Consider the following 27,617-nt stretch of genomic DNA (forward strand, 5'->3'; position numbering starts at 1 on the left):
TTTAAAAATAAAAAACAAAAAGAGGAAGAAAAAAAAGAAGAAAGGAAGAAAGAAAAAGACAGTTAAGGTATTCTTTAGACTCATCACATTGACTACGTAATCCTGCCTGACAAGAGCTCTATAAGAGAAGCAGATGATATATAATTTATTGAACCAGGCCTAAGGCATTTTTGGAGAATAATAACTTTCTGTACTAAAAACACCGCTTCAATACTTTACAATTATTGTCACATTTAATCATAATAATCAACATGAAACAGCTTGCCTTTTGAGAGTGCCACTTTGCTCTTGTCCCCAGGACAGGTATTAAAAGCACCTTTTTCCCTTTCAAAAGTGTGCAAATATGATGGAAATTTATGGTTACCTTAATCAACCAGTTTTTAAATAATGAAAACTGGAGTAAGGTCACACACCTGCTTATTTAACCTCTTACACTGAAGGTACTTAACACAGTTGTTACAAAAATTAACATTTTGAGAATCAGAAATTAAATATTGGGAGTGAAGAGAAACTGAATGTTTGTTTGTTGTTTTTTTTTTTTTGATAGAGGTCTTGCTGTGTCATTCAGCCTGTAGTGTAGTGGCGTGATCATAGCTCACTATAGCCTCAACCCCCTGGGCTCAATTGATCCTCCCACCTCAGCATCCCAAGTAGCTGGGACTACAGGTGCAAGTCACCACACTTGGCTAATATTTTGCATTTTTTTGTAGAGACAGGCTTTCCCCATGTTGCCCAGGCTGGTCTTGAACTCCTGGGCTCAAGTGACCCACCTCAGCTTCCCAAAGCTGGAATTTAGGCATTATCCACCACACCCAGCCTCGACATTTTTTTTTGAACAGGATGTCTTCCGAGAAAACTCACTGATACATACTAAAAATTACCAAAGAATTCTGATCAACTGGATTTTATTTCAGTTACTCAAAGATTTCACAAGTGACTCAAACTCTGACCACGCATTTGGATATGGAGATCTCAAATGATGTGACTGTCAAACCTCTATTCACCATATTTCTTTTTTTGAGAGAGGATCTCACTCTATGGCCATGGCCTAGGCTGGAAGGGAGATCATGGCTCACCACAGCCTCGACTTCCTGGGCTCAAGTCATCCTCCCACCTCCCAAGTAGCTGGGACCACAGGCGCACACCACCACACCTGGCTAACTTTTTATATTTTTTTTTTTTTTTTAAATAAAGATGGAGTTTTGCCATGTTGTCCAGGCTGATCCAGATATCCTGGGCTCAAGTGATCCACCTGCCTCGGCCTTCCAAAGTGTTGGGATTACAGGCATGAGCCACTGCACCTAGCCAATTCTTCATATTCCAGAGCACAAATTGCCAAAATAATTTAATCTTATGAGGTTATATTCCCTTTCTTTGCTATCTTACCCTTACTTGTCTACCTTGTAATTAAAGGTACAAGTCTTGGGAAATACCCATAGGATTTTGGCTACAAAAATAAAAGCTGTTGCTTTATTTTTTATCTTAAATTTCATGAGTGATTTAAAATTTCATGTTATATGCTCAAGTGAAAATATTCTAAACTTTGTACTTTTCACATAGAATTTATATCAAGTCAGATGTTTTAGACAAATGACAATTGATGAGTTATTTATATAAAGCCATACATATTTACTCTAAGGTTAAGTGAAAGGAAGTGTTAACAGTTCTGAAGTTAGCTTTTTATTCATTATTTTTATTTTTATTTTTAGATAGGATCTTGCTCTGTTGCCCAGGCTGGAGTACAGTAGCAAAATCACAGCTTATTGCAGCCTCAACCTTCCTGGCTCAAGCAATCCTCCCACCTTGACCTCACGAGTAGCTGGGACTACTCCTCCCGCTTTGGCCTTGCAAATTGTTGGGATTATAGGTGTGGGCTGCTGTGCCCAGTCAGGTATTTTTTTAAATTATGTATTTTTCATAATATAGATATAAGCATATGCTCAATTCTGTAAAACGTTTCTCTTATAGTACCTTAAAAAATGAAAAAATTGGCCAGGCACAGTGGCTCATGCCTATAATCCCAGCAAACTGAGAGGTCAGGGCAAGTGGATCGCTTGAGCTCAGGGGTTTGAAAGCCGCCTGTGCAACATGGCCAAACCCTATCTCTTCCAAAAAGAAAAAAATACAAAAATCAGCAGGGCATGGTGGTCCAGCTACTTGGGAGGCTGAGGTGGGAGGATTGCTTGAGCCCAGGAGGCAAAGCTTGCAGCGAGCAGAGATTATGCCACTGCACTCCAGCCTGGGTAACAGAAGACGACCCTGTCTCAGAAAAAAAGAAAAAAAAAAAGGAAAAAATTCATTAAATATCTTTAAATGGTTATGTCTGATCCCTTTAACATTAAGAATTCTTTAAAATAATAACTTCTCATGTATCAACTGACATAAAAAATCCAATATCTGCTGTCCTCTACTTTTTGTGTATAGCTCCATGAATATTAAACTTAGATTGTTCCACACCTTGTCTGATCAGGAAAAAAAACAAAACAAAACTTAGATTGCTACGCAACTATACAAATCTGCTTCCTTTTCTGTTCGAGTTTTAAATTATTTATATTTCCCTAGATAGGGTATATTGAACTTCTATCCAATAGATTCAGAAAAAGAAACATTCAAATTTATGACATAACCATGTTGGCTATCATTTTCATATCAATATAATGGATAACATTAAAATACATAACTAAGTGGTTTTAAGTATTACAGCACAAAGTATGCAATAAAGAACAATTAATGTTAAAGGTAACAAAGAGCTCAAAGTAGCAAATTTTCTAAAAGGAAATGTAGCAAATAATTTTAGCTATTTATTATTATAAATAACTCTTATACCCTAAAATTTGTTAATTACAGATCTAAAAGGAACACTCCAGGTTATCATCAATTTATGGTAGAGACAATATTAAATACCATACATTTAATGAAGATTCATTACGTATTAAATTTGAATTTTTTTTTCATTTCTAGTGATCAAACCTAGAGAGGCTAGTGATTTGCTGAGACTGAAATTCAGGTCTCCTATCTCATAATGGCTTTTTTGTTTTTATTTTAACTATAATGTATTTCAGGTGTCCTGGTTCTAGTTGAAACACGACAGTGATAACAACAGAGTCTCTGACAACAAAATGTATTGTTATAATACATTGTTTTTTATTATAAAAGCTATGATTAGGGATGACTTTTGAAGTATCTATCTTCTTTCTTTAAAATACACATTTAATACATGCTCACTACAGAAAAAGTAAAAATTATAGATAAACAATAACAAGCAGTTTTTACCTAACAATAACCATTGTTAAAACTCTTAGTGTTAGGCTGGACATAGTGGCTCACATCTGTAATCCCAGCACCTTGAGAGGTTGAGGTGGTAAGATCACTTGAGACCAGGAGTTTAGTACCAGCCTGGGCAGCATAGCTAGACCCTATCTCTACAAAAAATTTAAAAATTATCTGGGCATGGTGGTGCATATTTGTAGTCCTAGACACCCAGGAGGCTAAGGTGGGAGGATCGCTTGAGCCCAGGAGTTCGAGATTGCAGTGAGCTATGTTCGCACCATCACACTCCAGCCTGGGTGACAGAGCTGTCTGTTTTAGAGACAGACCTTGTCTCTAAAAAGGCAAGCAAACAAAAAAGAACAGATGTTGTCCATCCTGGATATTTGACTAACCCAACTAAACATTTCATTTTTAAAAAAGAACAGTATCAGCCTGGCATGGTGGCTCACACCTGTAATCCCAGCACTTTGGGAGGCTGAGGCGGGCGGATCACTTGAGGTCAGGAGTTCGAGACCAGCCTGGCCAACATGGCGAAACCCTGTCTCTACTAAAAATACAAAAATTAGCCGGGTGTGGTGGTACATGCCTGTAATCCCAGCTACTCAGGAGGTTGAGGCACAAGAACCGCTTGAACCTGGGAGACAGCTGCAGTGAGCTGAGATTACGTCACTGCCCTCCAGCCTGGGCGACAGAGCAAGACTCTGCTTCTAAAAGAAAAAAAAGTGTTTGGTAGGGACTCCAAAAGGAGGGAGAGAGGGAGGAAAGGGCTGAAAAACTTCCTGTTGGGTACAACGTTCACCATTTGGATCACAGGATCAATAGAAGCCCAAATCTTGGCATCACACAATATACCTTTGCAAACAAATCTGCTTATGCACCCCTTGAATCTAAAATTAAAATTTTAAAAACCTAGAAACAATGACCAACCCAAAAATTACAGCACACCCTGCCTCCCAACAAAATAAAATAGTGTTTGGGACTTCTGGAAATTTATCTGTGAAGGAGCAGGTGCTGGAAGCAAGAAATTTGAGAAATAGAAACCAACATTTCTATAGCTATGAAATAAGCAAATGAAATAATATGAGAAAAAAATTCTAAAAATGTTAAGTTGTTAAAGACAAGAAAAAAACTGATATGACCCATTAGAAACTAGAATTCCATGAATTTCTCCACCTCTTTTTCTGATCCTTTATCTCCATGATAATACATAATTCATTCATAGATGCCTCATGAGACACCACGTTGGATGCTAAAGGTAGAGTTAAAACACACAGTTGCTGTTCTCAAGGAACTTGGAGTCTAGTATACTTCACAGATAAGGAAAAAAGCAATTGCAATTTAGGATAAGTGGGGAAGGGTTACCTCACAAGTCTTGAGAAAGAGAAGATGGGGAAGGTAATGAGGCTTTGAGGGGTTAAGAACATCTATAGTGAGTCTTGAAGAATGAATGGGATAGTTAAGGTAAAGAAAGTGAAAAGGACATTCCAAGTAAATGTTATAGCATTTGTAAAATTATGGAGGTAAGAAACCCTTTGCATTGGAGGAAACCTAATAATTCAGTATGGCATCATATTTGTGTTTTGGAAAGTCTATTAAACAGACTGAATACTGGTGGAGCAGTGTCAAACTGGAAGTTGGCTACTAATTAAGACGCTATCACAGTAATCTAGTCAGATATGTTGCAGGCCAGAGCTAAGGGGGTGTCAGTAGGGATAGAGAGGAAGAAAGTGGATGGGTGTGGCTGCAAATAGTACAGGGTCCCTGTGCTGCTGCTTTGGGAACCGATTGCATTCTCAAAACACAACGTCCACTGTGAGTTCTAACATACTGATGGGAAAGAAAAGCAGAGTTTAATATGTAAATACAAATGGCACCTGGAACGTTTAAGTTCACATAGTTCCTAGTCACTGGTTCTTCAACAACACTTAGGAGCTCTCGTTGGTTTCTGTAGTCACATTGCTGGTTTTGACTCAGTGATAGGAGAGAGACAGAAAAGATTGTGAAGAAAAATAAAAGTGAGACTGGAAGGAGGAAGAAATTTTATTTTGATTATTATACTTGGCTACTGTGATTGCTGGAAACTTTCTATGAAATATGTGACTACTACATTAATACTTCATAAACTATCATGTTGATATTTTCACAAAACAAAGTCAGAAGACTTACAATATTTTCTCATTTAGGCTCCAGGTAAGTTTGCAAATGATTAAAAATTATAAAATTGACTGTCAATGTCATAAAAAACAAAGTATTAAGAAGACAACATTTTCCTTACCAGAACGGAGTGCATTCCCATGTATATTCTACTTAGGCATACTAGAGAACACCAGCAGGGAATAAGAATCAGTCCATATATAAGAGGATACTAAAGGGGAAAAAAAGTAAAATTAGTTAAACAAATTTAAGTTAGATATAAACAAATAAAAGACAAATCAAATCACTATTCTGTAAACTCCACTAAAACAAGAAATTTGTGTTTTTACTCCCCATTATATTCCCAGCACCTAACCCTGAGTATGGCACATAGCAGACATTCAAGAAATACTTTTGCACAGATGAATGAAATCTCATGTGTCTACATTCTTTATTGTGGGAACTGGCTCATTTCTGCTTCTACAATGAAGATTCAATCACTGGCATGGTATAGAAGGAGGAGGACAGGTAAGAGACATACTTTTAATATGGCCGCCAAAATGAAAGGGCCTCTGGAATAGTACCTGAATCTGGTCCATGTAAATGTCTTCAGTTGTCTGGGGAGGAGGATTGGCATTATCTCCCTCTCACTTCATCAGTGACTGCTATCTGCAATTTATATTGCTATTCCCCTACCTTGTATTCAGTATTCAACACTTTGTACTTAGCTTTTCACTTTCGCCCATCGACTAAAATTTCAAATAGTCCCCTTACTGAGAAAAATTTTCGTGGAATACTAGGAGCAGAAATCATAAAAGGGAAAAAGCATAAACAGAAAGTGTAGACAATTCTTGGTTATCAATGGCACTAGTGGAAGAGTTGGCTGTGAAATGTCCTGAGATTGGAGGGAAAGAGGAGAGGATGGATGGGCACGGTGGTAAGTTTGTAAAGGGAAGAAGGGAGGGCACATTTGGGGCCGCTTATGCCTGATGACTTCAAATTTCTCAATGAAACTGAAGCCAAGGTGGTTAGGGAAGTTGGGTTGAAATAAAGGAGCAAAGGAGTTAAGTAAGCTTGTAACAAGAGTAGAAAATATTTAGTACACAATTGTTGTTGTTTGGTGGTTTGTTTTGTTTTATAGAGAGACAGGGTCTATGTTGCCTAGGCTGGAGTACTGAGGCTATTCCCAGGTGTGATAATAGCATACTACCACCTTCAACTCCTGGACTCAAGTGATCCTCCTGCCTTGGCCTCCTGAGTAGCTGGAACTACAGGTAGAGTTGTTTTTTTGTTGTTGTTGTTGTTTACATATCTACTACATTTAACATGGTCCCTGACCTTCTCCTTGAAACTCTAAATATCCTTGATAGTCATAGCTTCATACTCCCCTGGTTCCCCTTTCACCATTTTTTTGTTGCATTTCCCACACAAGAGCGTATCTTCCTCTTTTTGTTCTTTAAACATTAGTATAAAGAAGGATTCTGTCCTTAGTAGTTACTGACAGTCTTACCTTTTCCTTTCTTCTTTTTTTTTTTTTTTTTGAGACAGGGTTTTACTCTGTCACTGAGGCTGATGTTCGGCAGCACAATCATGGCTCACTGCAGCCTCAACCTCCCAGGCTTAAGCGATCCTCCTGCCTCAGGCTCCCAAGCAGCTAGGACTACAGATGGGATCTCAAACTCCTGAGTTCAAGCGATCCACACACCTTGGCCTCGCAAAGTGCTGAGATTACAGGCACAGTGAGCCAATGCACCTGGCCCCCTTTCTGATTTTTTAACTACTACTAGGCATGCTGAAGACCTACCCATTTCCCTGGGTTTAAGAACCATATATCCAACTCTGCACATTATCTCCACCTTGAGGTCCCTATGGCGGTAAACCCATTTACACCTCAAACCAAACTCATGTCCTATCACCCACACTTGTTCCTCCTCTGATATTCCCTATTTCATTTAGAAACACCAAAAACCATGTAATCCAAATGAGAAACATGAATTATCCCAAATTCTTTCCTTAGCCATTGTATCCAACCAATAATCAAGTTTTACTAATTTTACATTCTAAATATTCCTTGGGAGAATAATTATATTCTTTTCTGGGAGCATAAGTTTCTATTCTTGCTAGAGGAGGCACTAAATAATAAACACAAAAGTATGCAAATGATATGATATGTAAATATGTATAAGTTATATAAAATATATAAATCATATAATAAAACCTGATAGGTAGTATGGAAAAAATAAAAAGAGAACATATGTTGAAGAAATAGTGATGCTCATTTATTCCTTGTGCTCCTCCTACATTTTGGATTCACTTACATTAGGGTCATGCAACTAATTTTGGTCAGTGAGCTGCAGAAAAAAGTGACTTATGCCACTTTCAATCTTCCTTTGAACTCTCTCTTTCCTATATATGTGACCCTGGGAAACCACATGTTGAGATGCATCACAAGATGGCAAGCTTCCATCAGCCTAGGTCCTTGTGGGTCAAAGTGGAAAAAGCTGTTTGCCAACGCATAATGGATTTGTAACACAAGAATTTTTTTTTTTTTTTCCCGAGACAGGGTCTCACTCTGTTGCCCAGGCTGGAGTGCAGTGGCGTGATCTTGGCTCACTGCAACCTCCACCTCTCAGACTCAAGTGACCCTCCTACCTCACTCAGCTTACGGAGTAGCTGGGACTAGAGGTGTGCCACCACATGCAGCTAATTTTTTCTTTTTCTAATATTTTGCATAGACAGGGTCAACCATGTTGCCCATGACTGGTCTTAAATTCCCGGGCTCAAGTGATTCACCCGCCTTGGCCTCCCACAGTGCTGAGATGAGAGGTATGAGCCACCACTCCTGGCCAAGATACAAAATTTTGTTGTGTTAAGTCATTGCAATTTGGGGATTAAGTCACTGCCACCGTATAAACAAGCCTATCTTAATTAAAACAGAAATAAAAATAGGGTCGAATTTCAGAGTGCAAATGGGGCAGGTTACAGTATTAAATAGAAGATAGTCAACATAGGCTTTATTGAGAAGTTGAGACTGAGGCAAGACGGAATGGAGGTGAGGTGAGTATACTTGCCAAGCAGATTATCTGTGGGAATAGCATATACTAGGCAGGGGAATCAGTGAACAAAGTATCTGATCACCAAGTATGACTAGCAAGGAGGTTAGCTGAGGCTAGCTGTGGCCATAGTAGAGAGAGTAAGTAGAAGAGGTTAGGGAGGTAATGGGTGGCCAGATCAAGTAGAGCCTGGGAGGCCACCATAAGAAATCTGGCTTCTACTGTTAAATGGGGAGCCACTGCAGGGTTTTGAGTAAAGCTGCTATGTAGAGATTAAATTTTAAGAGAGCAAGCTGAAAACGGGGAGACCAGTTAGGAGGCTGTTGGTATAATCTGGTTGAGAGATAACAGTGGTATCTGTCTCTACAGCAGGGACTTGAACCTTTAAAGTCTTTAAAAATCTTTAAAATCTAAATTTTTTTTTTTTTTTTTGAGACGGAGTCTCGCTCTGCTGCCCAGGCTGGAGTGCAGTGGCCGGATCTCAGCTTACTGCAAGCTCCGCCTCCTAGGTTTACGCCATTCTCCTGCCTCAGCCTCCTGAGTAGCTGGGACTACAGGCGCCCGCCAAATCGCCCGGCTAGTTTTTTTTTGTATTTTTTTAGTACAAACGGGGTTTCACCATGTTAGCCAGGATGGTCTCGATCTCCTGACCTCGTGATCCGCCCATCTCGGCCTCCCAAAGTGCTGGGATTACAGGCTTGAGCCACCACACCCGGCCTAAAATCTAATTTTTAAAAAGCAGTTTACAGCCAAAAAAAAAAAAAAGGAAAACCAAAGAAGAAAAAAAAAATCAACTTAAAAAAAATCTTTCTATGCTTCCTTCTCTTTTTTAACTTGGACCCTATAAGGAAGTAAAAATGTACAAAATTACCGATAAGAGTTATTTATACATAACAGACTCAAGAAAAAATCACCTATAGAGTCTCAGAAGCTAGAGCTGAAGGTAGGGAGGGGAAAGGTAGAGCTTTTCAATAGGAGCAATGAAACCAAGTATGACTTAACCCACATTTATTCAATTTTACTATGTCCAAGGTGTTTAAAAAGGAGAGTTGGAATGTTCTCAAGCCAGATGCAGAGGCTAAAGAAGCTGAGGCTTTCTTTTCCTCTGCTCCATGGCACCTTCAGATTTCACTGGGATGAGGTGATTAAAGAAAACAAAATAAGTCATTTTTATTGATTGACTTTTTTTGGTCATTAGTCTCTACCTTTATGATAGGTTCTCTAGATTTTTTTATGGAAAAAAACATTTTGGGGCCAAGCACGGTGGCTCATGCCTATCTATAATCTCAGCAGCACTTTGGGAGGTTGAGGCAGGTGGATCACTTGAGATCAGGAACTCAAGACCAGCCTGGCCAACAGGGTGAAACCTCGTCTCTACTAAAAATACAAAAATTAGCCAGGTGTAGTGGCATGCACCTGTAGTCCAAGCTACTTGGGAGGCTGAGGCTGAGAATCACTTGAACCTGGGAGGCGGAGGTTACAGTGAGCTGAGATTACACCACTGCACTCCAGCCTGGGTGACGACGTGAGACTCTGTCTTTAAAAAAAAAAAAAAATTAAATAAATTTAAAAAAAACAAAACATTTTGGGGAACACTTGATCCAGTTTTGACATGACTTTCATATTTACTCCCCATTGAATAACAGAATTCTGAACTTTTAAGTGTCAAAGTAAAGAATTTCATCAGTAAGCAGACAAAAAAGATTACAGATCTTAATGACAAAAGGAAATAACAAATTAGATAAAGTGATATTTCTTTTCTTTTTTTTTTTTACTGTGCCTAATTTATAAATTAAACTTTACCATAGATACATATGTACAGGAAAAAAACAGTATATATAGGGTTGAGTACCATCCACAGTTTCAGGCACCTACTGGGGGTCGTGGAACATATTTTCTGCTGATGAGGGGGGCTACTACATCCCTATTCACAGATGAAGTGATCCTAAAGATAGAAAATCCAAATAATCCATAAAGAAAACATATTAGAATTAATAAATGAATTCAGCAAAGTTGCAGGGTATAAGATCAACACTCACAAATCAGCTGTGTTTCTATACGCTAGCAATAAAAAAATCCTAAAATGTAAGTAAGAAAAATAATTCTACTTTCAGTAGCATCCTAAAGAATACAATACCTATACCTAGGAATAAATTTAACTAAGGAAGTGAAAGGTTTGTCCATTGAAAACTATAAAACATTACTGAAAGAAATTAAAGACCTAATTAAGGCCAGATGTGGCTCACACCTATAATCCTAGCACTTTGGGAGGCCGAGGCAGGCAGATCACAAGATCAAGAGATCGAGACCATCCTGGCCAACCTGGTGAAACCCCATCTCTACTAAAAACACAAAAATTAGCTGGGCATGGTGGCGTGCGCCTGTAATCCCAGCTACTTGGGAAGCTGAGGCAGGAGAACTGCTTGAACCCGGGAGGCGGAGATTGCAGTGAGCTGAGATTGCACCCCTGCACTCTAGCCTGGCAACAGAGCGAGACTGACTCTGTCTCAAAATAAAAAAAAAAGGACCTAATTAGTGAAAAGACATCTCATGTTTATGGATTAGAAGACATAATACATTAAAACTTAGTATGTTAAGGTAGCACTATTATCTAAAGTGATCTATAGTCAACGTAATCCCTATTGAAGTCTCTCTTTTTTTTTTTTTTTTTGGTTGGGGGTGGGGAATGGAGTCTTGCTTTATCACCCAGGCTGGAGTATAACCTAGCAGTGGTTCAATCATAGTTCACCATAGCCTCCAACTCCTGGACTCGTGCGATCCTCCTGCTGCAGCCTCCCATGTAGCTGGGACTACAGGTGTGCACCACCATACCCTGCTAATTTTTTAATGTTTTATAGAGATGGGGGTCTCATTATGTTGCCTGGGTTCAACTCCTGGGCTCAAACTCCTGGGCTCAAGTGATCCTCCCATTTTAGCCTCCCAAAGCACTGGAATTACAGGCCTAAGCCACCATGCCCAGCCCTTCTGTCAAAGTTCTAATTGCATTTTTGCAGATACTGAAAAGCTGATCCTCAAATTTATATGAAATTGCAAAAAGTTCTGAAGAGCCAAAACAATACTAAAAAAGAAGAACAACGTGGAAGGACTCATATTTTCCGATTTCAAAATTTACTACAGTATTCAAAACAGTGTGGTACTGACATAAGGTCAGACATACAGACCAGTGAAATAGAATTGTGGGCCCCAAACTAAACCCATATATCTATGGTTAACTGATTTTTCAATAAGAATGTCAAGACCATGAAATAGGTAAAGAAGACCGGGCACGGTGGCTCAAGCCTATAATCCCAGCACTTTGGCAGGCCGAGACGGGCGGATCACGAGGTCAGGAGATCGAGACCATCCTGGCTAACACGGTGAAACCCCATCTCTACTAAAAAATACAAAAAACTAGCCGGACAAGGTGGCGGGCCCCTGTAGTCCCAGCTACTCAGGAGGCTGAGGCAGGAGAATGGCAAAAACCCGGGAGGCGGAGCTTGCAGTGAGCCGAGATCTGGCCACTGCACTCCAGCCTGGGCGACAGAGCGAGACTCCGTCTCAAAAAAAAAAAAAAAAAAAAAAAAATTATTAGTTTTATGTAAGTTTTACCTCAAGTTAAAAAAAACAAACAAAAAAAACCACAAAAATAAACATATCCAGAATGTGACCACTTCTAACGCTACCATTATTACCTGCTCTAAGCCACCAGCAATTCTCTCCTGCTTGTATTACTATGTGTCTGGCACATAGTAGGCAGTCAATTAATACTTGTTGAATGAAGTAAACATAAGCCTTCAGCCTTCAGCCACCAGTCTCACCATATTATATTCATGAAAACATGGTGTCAAAGGCCAAAGTATCATTCAGTTCCTGGCCTGAAACATGGGCTGTGTTAATCCTTAGTTCTAACAGCATCTGTGAAACCCACCATAATAAACTGCAATCTGAAAATCCTTTTGAGTAAACTTAAGAAACAGAATCCCAGCACTTTGGGAGGCTGCGATGGGTGGATCACCTGAGGTCCAGAGTTTGAGACCAGCCTGGCCAACGTGGCAAAACCCTGTCTCTACTAAAAATACAAAAATTAGCGGGGCCTGGTGGCATGCGCCTGTAGTCCCAGCTACTTGGGAGGCTGAAGTGGGAGAATCACTTGAACCTGGGAGGTAGAGGTTGCAATTAATGAGATCATGCCACTGCACTCCAGCCTGGGCGACAAAGTGAGACTCCTTCTCAAAAACAAAACAAAACAAAACAAAAACAACAAAAAAACTGACCTATATATAATCATTTAATGTACACATTAAATGAGAAAAATATAATTTAAAACATTCTCAATCTATGGTTTTGACCTATTCGCATCTGATGTCAGTGTTATTACTGTTTCTCTTTCGAACTCTTAAGTTACAAAGAATCAACTTAGCAACTGAACTCACCACACACACATTATAATTAAAAACATATTCTATATCACACCTGTAATCCCAGCACTTTGGGAGGCCGAGGTGGGCGGATCATGAAGTCAGGAGATTGAGACCATCCTGGCTAACACAGTGAAACTCTATCTCTACTAAAAATTAAAAAAAAAAACTTAGCCGGGTGTGGTGGCGGGCGCCTGTAGTCCCAGCTACTCGAGAGGCTGAGGCAGGAGAATGGCATGAACCTGGCAGGCAGAGCTTGCAGTGAGCCGAGATCACACCACTACACTCCAGCCTGGGCGACAGCAAGACTCTGTCTCAAAATAACATAACATAACATAACATATATATTTTATATCAAAAACCATAATAAGGGAAGTGCTATTTACTACCATACTAGTTGATATAATCTTACGTTAAAAAAACAGGACCCGTGTTCCAGTTCCTATGAAGGAAAGGATCTGTGATGAAAAAGCAAGGCTTGCAACATGTCAGAGCTGCAGACAGGCCCCAGCATTCCAGATGATGAGGAAGAAATTCCTGATTCCCTCTCCAGAAACCAATAAATATAGACTTCCAGGCAGTTTCCAAGTCATTAGTACTTCTTCATTATCTACTGATTTTTTTTTTTTTTTTTTTGAGATGGAGTTTCTCTCTTGTTGCCCAGGCTGAAGCGCAATGGCGCGATCTCGGCTCCTCGCAATCTCCACCTCCTGGGTTCAAGCGATTCTCCTGCTGGCCACGCTGGTCTTGGACTGCCGACCTCAGGTGATCCGTCTACCTTGGCCTCCAAAGTGCTGGGATTACAGGCAAGAGCCACTGCACCAGGCCCTTACTGAAGTATTTTTTTTAATGTCTTGGATAATCCAGCCTCATCATCTTCGAGGCTCGAGAAAACTTCTCCAATGTCTTGTGTGGATTTTGTGCAGATTTTTTTTTTTAATCCCTATTCAAACCTCCAGGGTTGAGAAGAAATTTAGTCTGTGGTGACAACAGTTGTATAGCTGCCTTGGCACTCAGGAAAAAGTGAGTGTGGTAAGCTCATTAAGTACAATAATTTTCAAAATGCAAAACGCATTATAATAGCAAACTCAAATTCTGCCTTTTCCACATTAGTAAATTTAGCAATTCTGTAAGAGCTTAGTTTCTATTTTATAAAAAGTCAGAACTAGGGGGACTATCTCTTCCCCCCATTCCTCAGTCATAGCAATCTAACTGACCTTTCTCTTGTTTCTGATACATATTTGTATCAGAAACTCTCTCCACTTCTTTTCTATTCCTACCTAACCCAATCTTTCTTTTTTTCTTGGTACTCACTGGCTATAACAGCAATCCTTTTTTTTTTTTTTTCCTTTGAGACGGAGTTTCACTCTTGTCCCCCAGGCTGGAGTGCAATGGCCCCATCTCAGCTTACTGCAATCTCTGCCTCCTGGGTTCAAATGACTCTCCAGCCTCAGCCTCCCGAGCAGCTGGGATTACAGGTGCCCGCCACCACACCAGGCTAATTTTTTTTTGTATTTTTAGTAGAGATGGGGTTTTGCCATATTGGCCAGGCTTGTCTCGAACTCCTGACCTCAGATGATCCGCTCGCCTTGGCCTCTCAAAGTGCTGGGATTACAGGTGTGAGCCACTGCGCCCAGCCAGCAAACCTTTATTTCTGACCGTTAATTTGGCTACACTTTTTTTTAAGCCAAAATTCAATTCTAGGCAGACATAGGAGAAATGCATATGAATTTATAATTTACTGAGAGGTTAATAATTTTTATTTGATATACAATTTACTACATACCAGGTGCTATTCTAAAATCTTTATAAATATTAATCCATGTAATCATCAGAACAACTGTATGGGGTATCTATTCTAATTCACCTCATTTCATAGATGAAACTGAGGCACAGAGGGGTCAAGTTTTTGCCCAAAGTCAATCAGCTATCAGGTTATGGATCTGTGATTCAAGTACAGGAAGTCTGATTCCTGAGTCTTGAGCTCTTAACTACTATACTATGCTGCCCTTCATATATAAAGTTGTTCAAAGTGTGTTGTTTAATTTCTTTTATCCTTAGGATCAAGCAGAGTATCAAATATTTTTTAAGTTTTTCTTAGAATGAAGGCTAAATAAAAATTTCATTTAATTAGAGGTAGAAGAGATCTTAAAAATATTAATTGTGGCTGGGCATGGTAGTTCCACACCTGTAATCCCAGCACTTTGGGAGGCCAAGGTGGGTGGATCACCTGAGGTCAGGAGTTCGTGACCAGCTTGGCCAACATAGTGAAACTCCGTCTCTACTAAAAACACAAAAAATTAGCCGGGTGTGGTGGTGGAGGCCTGTAATCCCAGCTACTTAGGAGGCACTTGAACCCAGGAGGCAGAGGTTGCAGTGAGCTGAAACTATGCCATTGCACTCCAGCCTGGGCAACAAGAGTGAGACTCCATCTCAAAAAAAAAAAAAAAAAAGGCCTATTAATTCTATCCTTCTCTCTTTACAGTTAAAGAACAGACCTATGGATGCTAAGTAACATTTAGTATTATATTCTAGTGACCTATTCTAATTCTTTTTCCAATTTATCATGCTTCTTACTTTATACTTTTATCATTACACAAATGGGTAACAATTTTAAGTTTGGCAGGGGTTTCCTGGCTTCGGTTTTCGTTTTCATAGAGAATGTTGAGCTGTATCTGTGGCATTTATGTATTTCCTCTAATAAGAATGTTTTTGCTGAAATTAAATCTGTAGATCTTATAAAGAGAGTAGAAAGTAAAAATTACAAGTCCTTCACATTATTTTCAAATACATAAAAATGTACCAAACTCAAAACAGATCACATGACATCCTAGATGTTTTAAATTTCATACCACTATCTAATCTTTTCACTGCACATCCTTGATCACAAGAAAATTTATTAAACGTTTCCTTCAGTTACTCTACCAAAGGGCTTTTATCTTTCTGATATACTTTTCTCACTGTTATACATAGTAAGAATTACTTTGTATATTTTAGCATGTTCCATTTACATTCATTGAAGATAGTAAATTAAGTCAATAAAATCACTTGCAATTAAAACAATTATAAAAACTGTCTTTAATACAATTTAAAATTTTCAGAGTAACTTAAATACGGGAGGCAGGCACAGGAAAGAATTTCTGTTCAATTCTAGGAATGAATAGTATATATGTAAACAGATGACAATAATAGCACATTAAAGATAGACATGCCTTGTTCTCATACATTACTAGTGTAATGAAAACTGATACAACCTTTATGGAAAGCATTTTGTCAATACACAGAAGAGCTCTGTGTATTGTTCATATAATATTGACCCAGCAATCCTAGAATTCTATACTAAGGACATAGAAACATGGGTAAGGATTCATATTTCTAAATGTTTGCCATAAAATTATTGATAACATACGATAATTATAAATCAAATTTATTGGTTATAATGTAGTAGTTAAAATATGAGTTTATAGAGCTATATAGACCTATCACCATTTACTTCATGCATTATATTGGAACTCCAAATACGTAGATAACGGAAACCAATTCAGATTATTTTAAGAAGGAAAAAAGGAGATGTATTAAAAGGATAGAGAGTGTCTCGCAGAACCCTAAGGTGGGATGAGGCTAAGCTTGGAGAAGAAACCACAACTATAAACAGAACAGTCATAGGACCATCTTTTCTTTCTGTATTTCCACTTCATTTTTCTTTTTCTGCAGACCAGCTTCTCTGCCTTTCAGTCCACATGACAAAGGCTTCTGAATTTACTTCCTCATTGAGAAAACCAGCTCAGACTCTGCACCTCTTCTCAAATCCTAAGGGACGAGATCATGTAAAGAAAATACAGCTTCCCTATAGGAAGGGGAGCTTTTAGAGAGTTGCAAACTAGGGAGACACCCCAAAAGCTACTTCTTCAGTTGCAGGACCATGGGCTAGGGCTAGTCACATAATCTCTTTACATCTCAGTTTCCTCATCTATAAATGGGGATACTAAGACCTATAATAATCATAACCCTACAGTATAAAAACTATTTCATAGGAATATTTTTTAAATTTCCTTAAGATTTTATTATTTCATTAAGATTTTATTATTATTATTATTATTTTTGAGACAGAGTTTCGCTCTTGTTGCCCAGGCTTGAGTGCAATGGTGCAATCTTGGCTCACTGCAAACTCTGTCTCCTGTGTTCAAGGGATTCTCCCACCTCAGCCTCCTGAGTAGCTGGGATTACAGGCATCCACCACCACAGCTAGTTAATTTTTTTTTTTTTTAGTAGAGACAGGGTTTCACCATGTTGGCCAGGCTGGTCTTGAACACCTGACCTCAAGTGATCCGCCCACCTCAGTCTCCCAAAGGGCTGGGATTACAGGCGTAAGCCACTGTGCCTGGCCATTAAGATTGTTTTCTAGGAATTTATGTTCCTAGAAAAATTCATTACATAATGTATCACTCAAGGTTCTCCAGAGAAACAGAACCAATAGGATATGTATATCTACATATACAGAGAAAAGTTTGTTTTAAGGAATTGGTCATGCAATTGTAGAGGCTGGCAAGTCCAAAATCTGCAGGGCAGGCCAAAAGGCTGAAGACCCAGGAAAGAGTTAATGTGTAGCTCAAGTCTGAAACCATTCTGTTGGCAGAATTCACTCTTCTCTGGGGGAGGTCAGTCTTTCTTCTCTTAAGGCCTTCATTTAATTGGATAAGACCTACTCACATTATGGAGGGTAATGTGCTTTACTCAAAGTCCACTGATTTAAATGTTAAACTCATCTAAAAACTACCTTCAGAAAAACATCTAGAATAGATGTTTTGATCATTTTTGATAAAAAATCTGAGGACTTTGGCTGGCCATGGTGGTCAAGGCCTATAATCCCAGGAAGGCCAAGGCAGGCAGATCACTTGAGGTCAGGAGTTCCAGACCAGCCTGGCCAACATGGTGAAACCACATCTCTACTAAAAATACAAAACTTAGCTAGGCGTGGTGGTAGGCGCCTGTAATCCCAACTACTGGGGAGACTGAGGCAGGAGAATGGCTTAAACCTGGGAGGCAGAGGTTGCAGTGAGCCAAGATCACGTCACTGCACTCCAGCCTGGGCAACAGAACAAGACTCCATCTCAAAAAAAAAAAAAAAATCTAAGTAGCTTTACTCAAATAAACTGATATATAAAATTAATAATCACATATAATATTAAATAAAAATAATAAACTCCACATATAATATGGTCCCAACTATTTCCAAATTGTAAGGAAATGAAAAATTAACATTAGCTTTTTCTTTTATTTTAATTTAAATTTTTTTTTAAATTTTTAAATTTTTCTAAGTCTTCTATAAATTTCAGTACTTATCTTGCTTGTTCTCTTAGCAGAATAACAATGTTAACTACTTTTCTTTTCTAGAAACACCCTCTCTCTTACTTTCACTTCTAGCTTCCCTCTGTACCACATTCTTTTTATGATACTGTCCAATCTACACCCCTCTCTTCTGAAAACTTCCCCCACTTGGACCCAGCAGCATGGCCCTGGAGACATGCCCATCCCCTGTGATCCTGTTCCCTTGACCACAGCTACTTGGATCAGGAATGGACACTTGGCCCTAGGGAAGCAAAACCATTCGCTGTGCTGAGCCAATCAGATACTTTTTTCTAAAAGTAGCTGCAAATAAAGTCAGAAAGAGAGTCTCTACTGTGTGCTTGAACTTATAAAAATGGAGCTATAAGTGAGGCAGACATGTGTGTATGAAAACAGAGAGAGAGAAGAAAGCAGCAGAAATAAGAGACCATGCAACGCTAAGAAACAAAGATTGAGAGTGGACCTTTAGTTCTGATAGGGGTCCAGAGTCTGGTTCCAATCCCTCAGAAGGTCCAAAAGCACTTTCTTACCCTTGGCTTCCATGAGATGCCCCTTCTAGCCTTCAAATAAATGTCCTCTTTTTGCTTAAGCTAGTCCAAGTAAGTTTTTTACTAGAACCCCCAGCACACACATAGACTATCCCTAAGATATAGTCTTACCTCTCAAACTGCTATTTTTCATATTCTGTTACAGGTTTTCTTCTGTTTTCTTTTGAGACAAGGTCTCACTCTGTTGCCCAGGCTGGAGTGCTGTGGTGCCTTCAAAGTTCACTGCAGCTTTGACCTCCTGGGCTCAAGGGATTCTCCCATCTCAGCCTCTTTAGCAGCTAGGACTACAGGCATGAGCTGCAACACCTGGCTAATTTTTTTTTTTTTTTTTTTTTGTAGCACCCGGGTCTCACTATGTTGCCCAGGCTGGTCTTGAACTCCTGGGCTTCAGCAATCCTCCAGCCTCGGCCTCCCAAAGTGCTAGGATTACAAGCATGAGCCACCACATCCAGTCTATTTCAGGTTCTTTTTACTCTATCCATTCTTTGAATATTGGTATCTTTAAAGATTCTTTTCCTAGAGCCTCTGCTATTCGTTTTGAGAAGAGATCTCACTCCATTCCCCAAACTGAAGAGCAGTTAGCGCCGTCATGGCTCACTGTAGTTTTAACTTCCCAGGCTCAGGTGTTTCTCCCACCTCAGCCTTCCAAGTAGTTGGGACTACAGGCACATGGCACCATGCCTAGCTAATTTTTTTGTATTTTTCATAGAGAATGGGGTTTTGGCTGGGCACGGTGGCTCATGCCTGTAATCCCAGAACTTTGGGAGGCTGCGATGGGTGGATCACTTCAGGTCAGGAGTTCGAGAACAGCCTGGCCAATGTGATGAAACCCCATCTCTACTAAAAATACAAAAAATTAGGCATGGTGGCAGATGCCTGTAATTCCAGTCACTCAGGAGGCTAAGGCAGAACAATCACTTGAACCCTGGAGGTGGAGGTTGCAGTCAGCCGAGATTGTGCCATTGCATTCCAGCCTGGGCAACAAGAATGAAACTCTGTCTCAAAAAAAAAAAAGGAGGGGGGGCGGTTTCACCATGTTGCCCAAGCTGGTCTTGAGCTCCTGGGCTCAAACAATCCATCCTTCTCAGCCTCCCAAAGTGCTGGGATTACAGACGTGCGCCACTGTGCCCAGCAGACCCTCTCTTCTTCTGTGTGTACTCTTTCAGGGTAATATTATCCACTCTCACCACCTCATATTGCACCTATATGCTGATGACACGAAACCAGTCCTGATCTTTCATGTATAGAACCATCTCCTGGACAGCTCCAGATGACTTACAGACACCTCAAACTCAACATACCTAAAACTGAAGTCATCTCCATGCCCTTGCCACTTTCCCCAAATCTGACCCACTTTCAATATTTGCTATTTCTATAAACCAAACTACTACTTCTCAGCTTGCCAAGCAAGAAACCTCAGAACAATACTTTTTTCCTTCTTACTGATATATCCAATTAGTCACCATGTTTTGTCAATTCTACCTCTTAATATCTATCAAATTCACCCATTTCTCTCTACTGTCATTGACACTATCTAAGTCAGGGACTTAGCAAAGCTTTTTGTAAAGAGCCTGAGAGCAACTATTTAGGCTCTGTGGCTTAAACAGTCTATGTCAGAACTGGTGTCAGTCATAACCCCAAAAGACACAATCCTGAACGTTGAAATCCTGAAAGATCAAAATCTCTAAAGTCTAAAATCTCTAATATCTAAAATCCTGAAAATTACAAACCCCAAATATTAAAATCCTGGAAGTTGAAAGCCAAATTCTAGGGAAGAAATTAGCACATTTTTGGTTGTACATGGGGTAGCTGTATCATGTTAGGTGAAGTATTTTCTTGCTATTGTCTTTACGTGGAAATTGTGTATAGTTCATACATATAGGTGTGAAGTTGACAAGGTTTGAATTTTTGGACTTAATTTTAGGTGTCAGCTTGACTGGATTAAGAAATATCTAGAAATCTGGTAAAGTATCATTTTAGGTGTGTCTGTGAGCATGTTTCCAGAGGAGATTAGTGTATGAGTCAGAGTGGACCAGATGGGAAAGATCTGCCCTCAGTGTTGGCATGCACCATCTAATCTGCAGGAGGCCCAGAGAGAACACATCCAGAAGGTGAACTGGATTCTTTGGGAGTTGGGACAGGCTTTTCTTCTGCTGCCTTGGATGTTAGAACTCCAGGCTCATCAGCCTTTGGATTCTAGCACACACTTACACCAGCAACCACCCAGATCCTGAGGCTTTCAGCCATGGACTGGGAGTTACACCATGAGCTTCCCTGGTTCTCAAGGTAAAAATGTAGAAACTTAATAAATGAAGTGATGTACATCTGCATTTGTGAAAGATAAAATTTCTTGAGATCTTGACTCTTTGGGTGACTGCACGTGTGGTAGCTGGCCCATGTGGTTTTTGATGGATCTCATCAAAAGGCTCAGGTTGTCTATCATGGTATTTCAGATGATGATCACAGTTAATAAAGTGGAGTGCACACAATTACCAGCCATAGTGATACATGTTTGTACTTCACTTTTTTAACTCTTTATTTTTAAATTTTCATTTTTTTACTTACAGGGTCTCGTTCTATCTCCCAGGCTAAGACATAGTGGCATGATCATAGTTTGCTGCAGCCTCCAACTCCTGGGCTCAAGTGATCCTCCCACCTCAGCTTCCATATCTGGGACTACAAGTACATACCACCACACCTGGCTAATTTTTAAATTTTGTGTAAAGACAGGGTCTTGATTTTTTGCCCAGGCTGGTCTCGAACTCCTGGCTTCAAGTGATCCTCCTGCTTTGGCTTTCCAAAGTGCTGGGATTACAGGCAGGTGCCACCATGGCCAGCCTTGACCTCCTTCTACTTTTTTTTTGGAGACAGGGTCTCACTCAGTTGCCCAAGCTAGAGTACAGTGATGTGGTTACAGCTCACTGCAGCCTCAGGTGATTTTCCCCACCTTAGCCTCCAGAGTAGCTGGGACTACAGGCACACACTACCACACCTGGTTAACTTTCTGCATTTTTTGTAGTGATGGGGTTTCACCATGTTGCCCAGGCTGGTATCCTGAGCTCAAGTTATCCTCCTGTCTCAGCTTCCCAAAGTGCTGGGATTACAGGCATTACAGGCATGAGCCACTGTTCCCCGCCGACCTCCTTTTTTTTTTTTTGAGACGGAGTGTTGCTCTTGTTGCTCAGGCTGGAGTGCAATGGTGTGATCTTGGCTCACTGCAACCTCTGCCTCTTGAGTTTAAGTAATTCTCCTGCATCAACCTCCTGAGTAGCTGGGATTACAGGCATTACAGGCATATGCCATGACACCTGGCTAATTTTTGTATTTTTAGTAGAGACAGGGTTTCACCATGTTGGCCAGGCTGGTCTCGAACTCCTGACCTCAGGTGATCTGCCTGCCTCAGCCTCCCAAAGTGCTGGGATTACAGGTGTGAGCCACCACGCCCCGCCAATGACCTTCTTTATGAATACAGTTCATCTGCTCATAACTGTTGTACCTGTGCAACTGTCATTAGTATACCTGAGTATGCTCATAAAAATATGTTATTATTGCCTATTTTATTGTTTAAAGTGACTTATGAAGCATTCTGTTGTGTGTTTATATGTTTTTCGAATAAATCCTCCCTTTTTTTTTTTGAGAGTTTTTCTTGTGAAACTCATATCCATGAGAAAAGGGAAACAATGAGCCCTGTGATTGCATTATCCTGTTGCTAGAGGCAGTTTCCAGGCTGTAGAGCACAGGAGGAAGAATCAAAACTGAGTCCAGAGTTTCCCTGAGTTAAGGGGAGAAAGACTAGTATTCTCAGAGGCCAAAAAGGCTGTAATTTGCAGGACAGAGTATTGGAGAGATAAATCTCAGAGACTGAGCCCTAGAGATGTGTAGAGGGAACTCATGAAGCTGCTGGCTGAGTACTAATCTGTGCATGCATGGGGAGAAAGTCCACCAGAGTGGAGAAAAAACTACTGGAGAGGAGCAGGCCAAACAATTCCCAAAGCTCATATAAGCTTGCAATTGCTTTCCCATCAAGCAGTGAAGAGGGAATTGGGTAGAATGGTTAGAAGGTTATCATATAAGCAGTGAGGCTAAATTAGCCTTAGCCTACGATTATTCTGGACCATCCTATCAAACCTAGAAGGATTTAAACTGACAAGTAATTTAACTGTACACCAGAACAAAGTCCAAGACTATGTAAAGAAACACAACAAAATCCAAAACTCTATAAAAATTACCGAGCAAGGAGTTAGGAAAATATGATCTATAATCAGGAGAAATATTAGAAACACAGAAAGATGACAAATATGATGGAATTAGAAGATAAATACCTTAAGACTGCTATAAAACATCTTACAAATTGGCTGGGCAAGGTTCTGTCATCCCAGCACTTTGGGAAAACGGGGTGAGAGGACAGCATGAGCCCAGGCGTTCGATACCAGCCTGGCCAACATGATGAAACCCCATCTCTACTAAAAATACAAAAATTACCTGGGCACAGTGGCGAGCGCCTGTAATCCCATCTACTTGGGAGGCTGAGGCAGGAGAATCACTTGAATCTGGGGGGCGGAAGTTGCAGTGAGCCAATATTGCACCTCTGCACTCTAGCCTGGGCAACAGAGCAAGACTCTGACTCAAAAAAACAAACCAAAAAATTAGAAATTAAAAAATTTAAAAAATTAAAAAAAAATGAGGCATGGTGGCACGTACCTGCGGTCCTAGCTACTCTGGATGCTGAGGCAGGAGGTTCCCTTAAACCCAAGAGTTCGAGGCTCTTGGGTTTAAGATCTCCCAATTAAACCCCAGCCTGGGTGACAGTGAGACTCTGTACCCAATAATATATTTTTTTGAGATAGAGTCTCACGCTGTCACCCAGGCTGGAGTGCAGTGGCACAATCTCAGTTCACAGCAACCTCCGCCTCCTGGGTTCAAGCAATTCTCCTGCCTCAGACTCCCAAGGAGCTGGGATTACAGGCACCCATCACCATGCCAGCTAATTTTTGTATTTTCAGTAGACATGCGGTTTCTCCATGTTGGCCAGGCTGGTCTCAAACTCCTGACCTCAGGTGATCCGCCTGCCTTGGCCTCCCAAAGTGCTAGGATTACAGGTGTGAGTCACTGTGCCCAGGACCCAATTATAATTTTTAAAAATCTTCTGAACTTACTCAAGAATATAGAAATATAATGAGCTTAGAAACTGAGGATTTTTTGAAAGACCCAAATGCAATTTTTAGATATAAACTACACAGAATCTGAAATTATACACTATCCTACTTGATAAAATTACCAGAAAATTAGAGATTGCAAAAGAACACGTAAGTGAACTTAAAGCCACAGCAACAGAAACTGTAAAAAAGGAAGCAGGGAAAGCAAAAATGCTGGAAAAAAGAAAAAGAAAGAATAGAGCTTCAGTGACCTGTGAATGAACAGTTTAAAACACATGAAATTGTAATTTCTTTTTTTATTTTTTTATGAGACGGAGTCTCACTGTGTCACCCAGGCTGGAGTGCAGTGGCGTGATCTCGGCTCATTGCAAGCTCCACCTCCTGGGTTCATGCCATTCTCCTGCCTCAGCCTCCTGAGTAGCTGGGACGCCCGCCACCACGCCCAGTTAATTTTTTTTGTATTTTTAGTAGAGACGGGGTTTCACTGTGTTAGCCAGGATGGTCTTGATCTCCTGACCTCGTGATCCACCAGCCTCGGCCTCCCAAGGTGCTGGGGTTACAGGCGTGAGCCATCCCACTAAGCCTGAAATTGGAATTTCAAAAGAAGAGAATGGAAGTGGGGAAGGGAGAGGAAAAAAATTCTAAAAATAATGCTGAAGATCTTCCAAATATAATGAAAACTACAAACCCATGGATTCAAGCTCAATGACCTCAAAGCAGAAGAAATATAAAGAAAAAAGCATGTTAAAGCACATCATTTTTAAATTGCTCAAAACTAGGGAAAAAGAGAAATTTTTAAAACCAGCCAGAATAAAAAAAATACATATTAAGTACTGGGGATCACAAATAAGAATTTCAGCAGATTTCTGCCAAAAACTATGCAAGCCAGAAGGCAATGGTACAACATAGTACTAAAGTGCCAAAAGTGGCTGGGCACAGTGGTTTACAACTGTAATCCCAACACTTTGGGAGGCTGAGGCGGGCAGATTACTTGAGGTTAGGAGTTTGAGACCTGCCTGGCCAACACGGTGAAACCCTATGTCTACTAAAATTACAAAAAAATTAGCCAGGCATGTTAGTGCTCGCCTGTAGTCCCAGCTACTTGGGAGGCTGAGGCAGGACAACTGCTTGAAGCCAGGAGGTGGAGGTTGCAGTGAGCCAAGATCAGGCCACTGCATGCCATCCTGGGGAAGAGCGCAAGACTCCATCTCAAAAAAAAAAAAAGAAGTGCCAAGAGAAAAAACAAAACTATCAACCTAGAATTCTGAATTCTGTATCTCTTCATTTTTGGAATTCTGTATCTCATGAAAATATTTTTCCAAAAATTAATTCAAAATATTTTCCAAATAAAAGAGCTAAGGAAATGTTATCACCAGCAGATCTGTAGTAGAAGAAATGTGAAAAGAGGCTCTTTAGGTAGGAGAAAAAGTATAAAACTGTATTAGCTTTTATAATTCCAAAACCATATTAGGACATTCTATATCATATATTGGAACATTATACAAAAATAATAATGATGAATTGTGAGTCTTAGGACATATGTAGATATAAATGCATGACAAAGGCAGAGCAGGGAAAAGTGGAAACATACTGTTGCAAGGTTCTGATGCTATACTTGAACTAGTATAGTATTATTTTAAGGTGAAGCAACCACTAAAAAAGATACAGTTTTTAAAAATCAACGTGTACCCTATAAAAATATGCCTGCTAGGTACCCATAGAAATAAAATTTTTTTTAAATCTGTAAAGATCAGTAAGTAAAATACCAATAATCTAACTGAAAAAAATAAGAGAAACGCTTTGAATAGACAGCTCACAGAAAAGGAAACATAAGTGGTCAATAAACCTATGGAATGTTCTTCAACTTTACTCATAAGATTAATTCAAATTAAATACAATGTTAAAATTACTTATATATAATATATACTATATATTTTATATATTACATATATTTTATATATAGCATACATGTTTTATATATATATTATGTATATATATATATATATAATATATATACACCTTTTTTTTTTTTTTGAGATGGAGTTTTGCTCCTGTCATCCAAGCTGGAGTGCAGTGGCATGATCTTGGCTTACTGCAACCTCCGCCTCCCAGGTTCAAGCGATTCTCCTGCCTCAGCCTCCCGAGTAGCTGGGATTACAGGTGCCTGCCACCACACCGAGCTAGTTTTTGTATTTTCAGTAGAGACAGGGTTTCTCCATGTCTGACCTCAGGTGATCTGCCCACCTCAGCCTCTCAAAGTGCTGTGATTACAAGCATGAGCCACCACACCCGGCCACGTAAAAATTATTTTTTAAAAATTTCAGAAAAATTATTTTGAGGAAGATCAATAAATTTGATAACATACTGCAACAGTAAGAGCATAGGAAACCAGATACTCTCATACATTTCCGGGAGGAATGTAAGTTAGTAGTCTTTATGACAGGCAATTTTACGTTATCTGTTAAAATTTAAATGCCTATATATTCTTTGACATAGTAATGTGTTCCAATAAACAGTCAATGTGTCATTATACTAGCAAACAACTGGAAAACTAAAGGTATTGGAATATTTCTTGAGGGGAGCTCTGGGAAAATAAATAAATATATAAATACATGTATAGAAATAGTCAACTTATTAAATTATGTCATATTAATATATTGGAACAGCATGCAAATGTGACAAAAATTAGACAGCATTTTCTCTCTCCTTCTCTGTTTGCCTCTCCCTCTCTCTCTCTCTCTCCATATATATATATATATATATATACACATAAAATGTAAAATGTATTAATATGGACACTTTAAGAGGCTAAGGTGGGCAGATCACTTGAGGTCAGGAGTTCAAGACCAGCCTGGCCAACATGGTGAAATCCCATCTCTACTAAAAATACAAAAATTAGCCAGGCATGTTGGCACGTGCCTATAATCCCAGCTACTTAGGAGGCTGAGACAGGAGAATTGCTTGAACCCGGGAGATGGAGGTTGCAGTGAGCTGAGATCGCACCACTGCACTCCAGGCTGGGTGACAAAGTGAGACTCCATCTCAAAAAAAGAAAAGAAAAGAAAAGAAGAGGAAAAAAAAAAATATATATATATATATAGATAGATAGAGAGAGAGAGAGAGAAAGAGAAAGACAGAGAGAAGCAACAACATGATCAGTAGTATAGCATCATTTTGCAGTCAAAGTGCCTGGGTTTGAATCCAGGCTCTGTAAGGTATGTACTTGCTGAGTAATCTTCGGCAAGTTAGTCAACCATCCTCTGCCTCAGTTTCTTTTGCAAACTAGTGAAAATACAGGATTTCATGAGTATTAAAAGAATTAATTTAGGCCGGGTGTGGTGGCTCACACCTGTAATTCCAGCACTTTGGGAGGCTGCAGCAGGTGGATCACTGAGGTCAGGAGTTCGAGACCAGCCTGGTCAACATGGTGAAATCCCATCTCTACTAAAAATACAAAAATTAGCCGGGCGTGGTAGCACGTCTGTAATCCCAGCTACTCGGGAGGCTGAGGCAAGAAAATTGTTTGAACCTGAGAGGTGGAGGTTGCAATGAGTTGAGATCGGGCCTTTGCATTCCAGACTGGGCAACAAGAGTGAAACTCTGTCTCAAAAAGAAAAAAAAGAAAAAGAAAAATTAGCTGGGTATGGTGGTGGGCGCCTGTAATCCTAGCTACTCAGGAGGCTGATGCAGGAG

At 39.8% G+C, this 27,617-nt stretch overlaps 1 protein-coding gene across 1 annotated transcript in view; it reads right to left on the minus strand.

The window, feature by feature from the left end:
* Positions 1 to 27,617, minus strand: part of SGPP1 (sphingosine-1-phosphate phosphatase 1) — a 40,384-nt gene that overhangs the window by 3,034 nt on the left and 9,733 nt on the right. Inside the window, exon 4 of the mRNA XM_011961987.1 lies at positions 5,546 to 5,635. Within this exon, the coding sequence (XP_011817377.1) occupies positions 5,546 to 5,635 (90 nt within the window). The remainder of the gene's footprint in view (positions 1 to 5,545; positions 5,636 to 27,617) is intronic.

Source organism: Colobus angolensis, unplaced genomic scaffold (assembly GCF_000951035.1).
Source record: "Colobus angolensis palliatus isolate OR3802 unplaced genomic scaffold, Cang.pa_1.0 Scaffold57, whole genome shotgun sequence".
Taxonomy (NCBI): Eukaryota; Metazoa; Chordata; class Mammalia; order Primates; family Cercopithecidae; genus Colobus; species Colobus angolensis.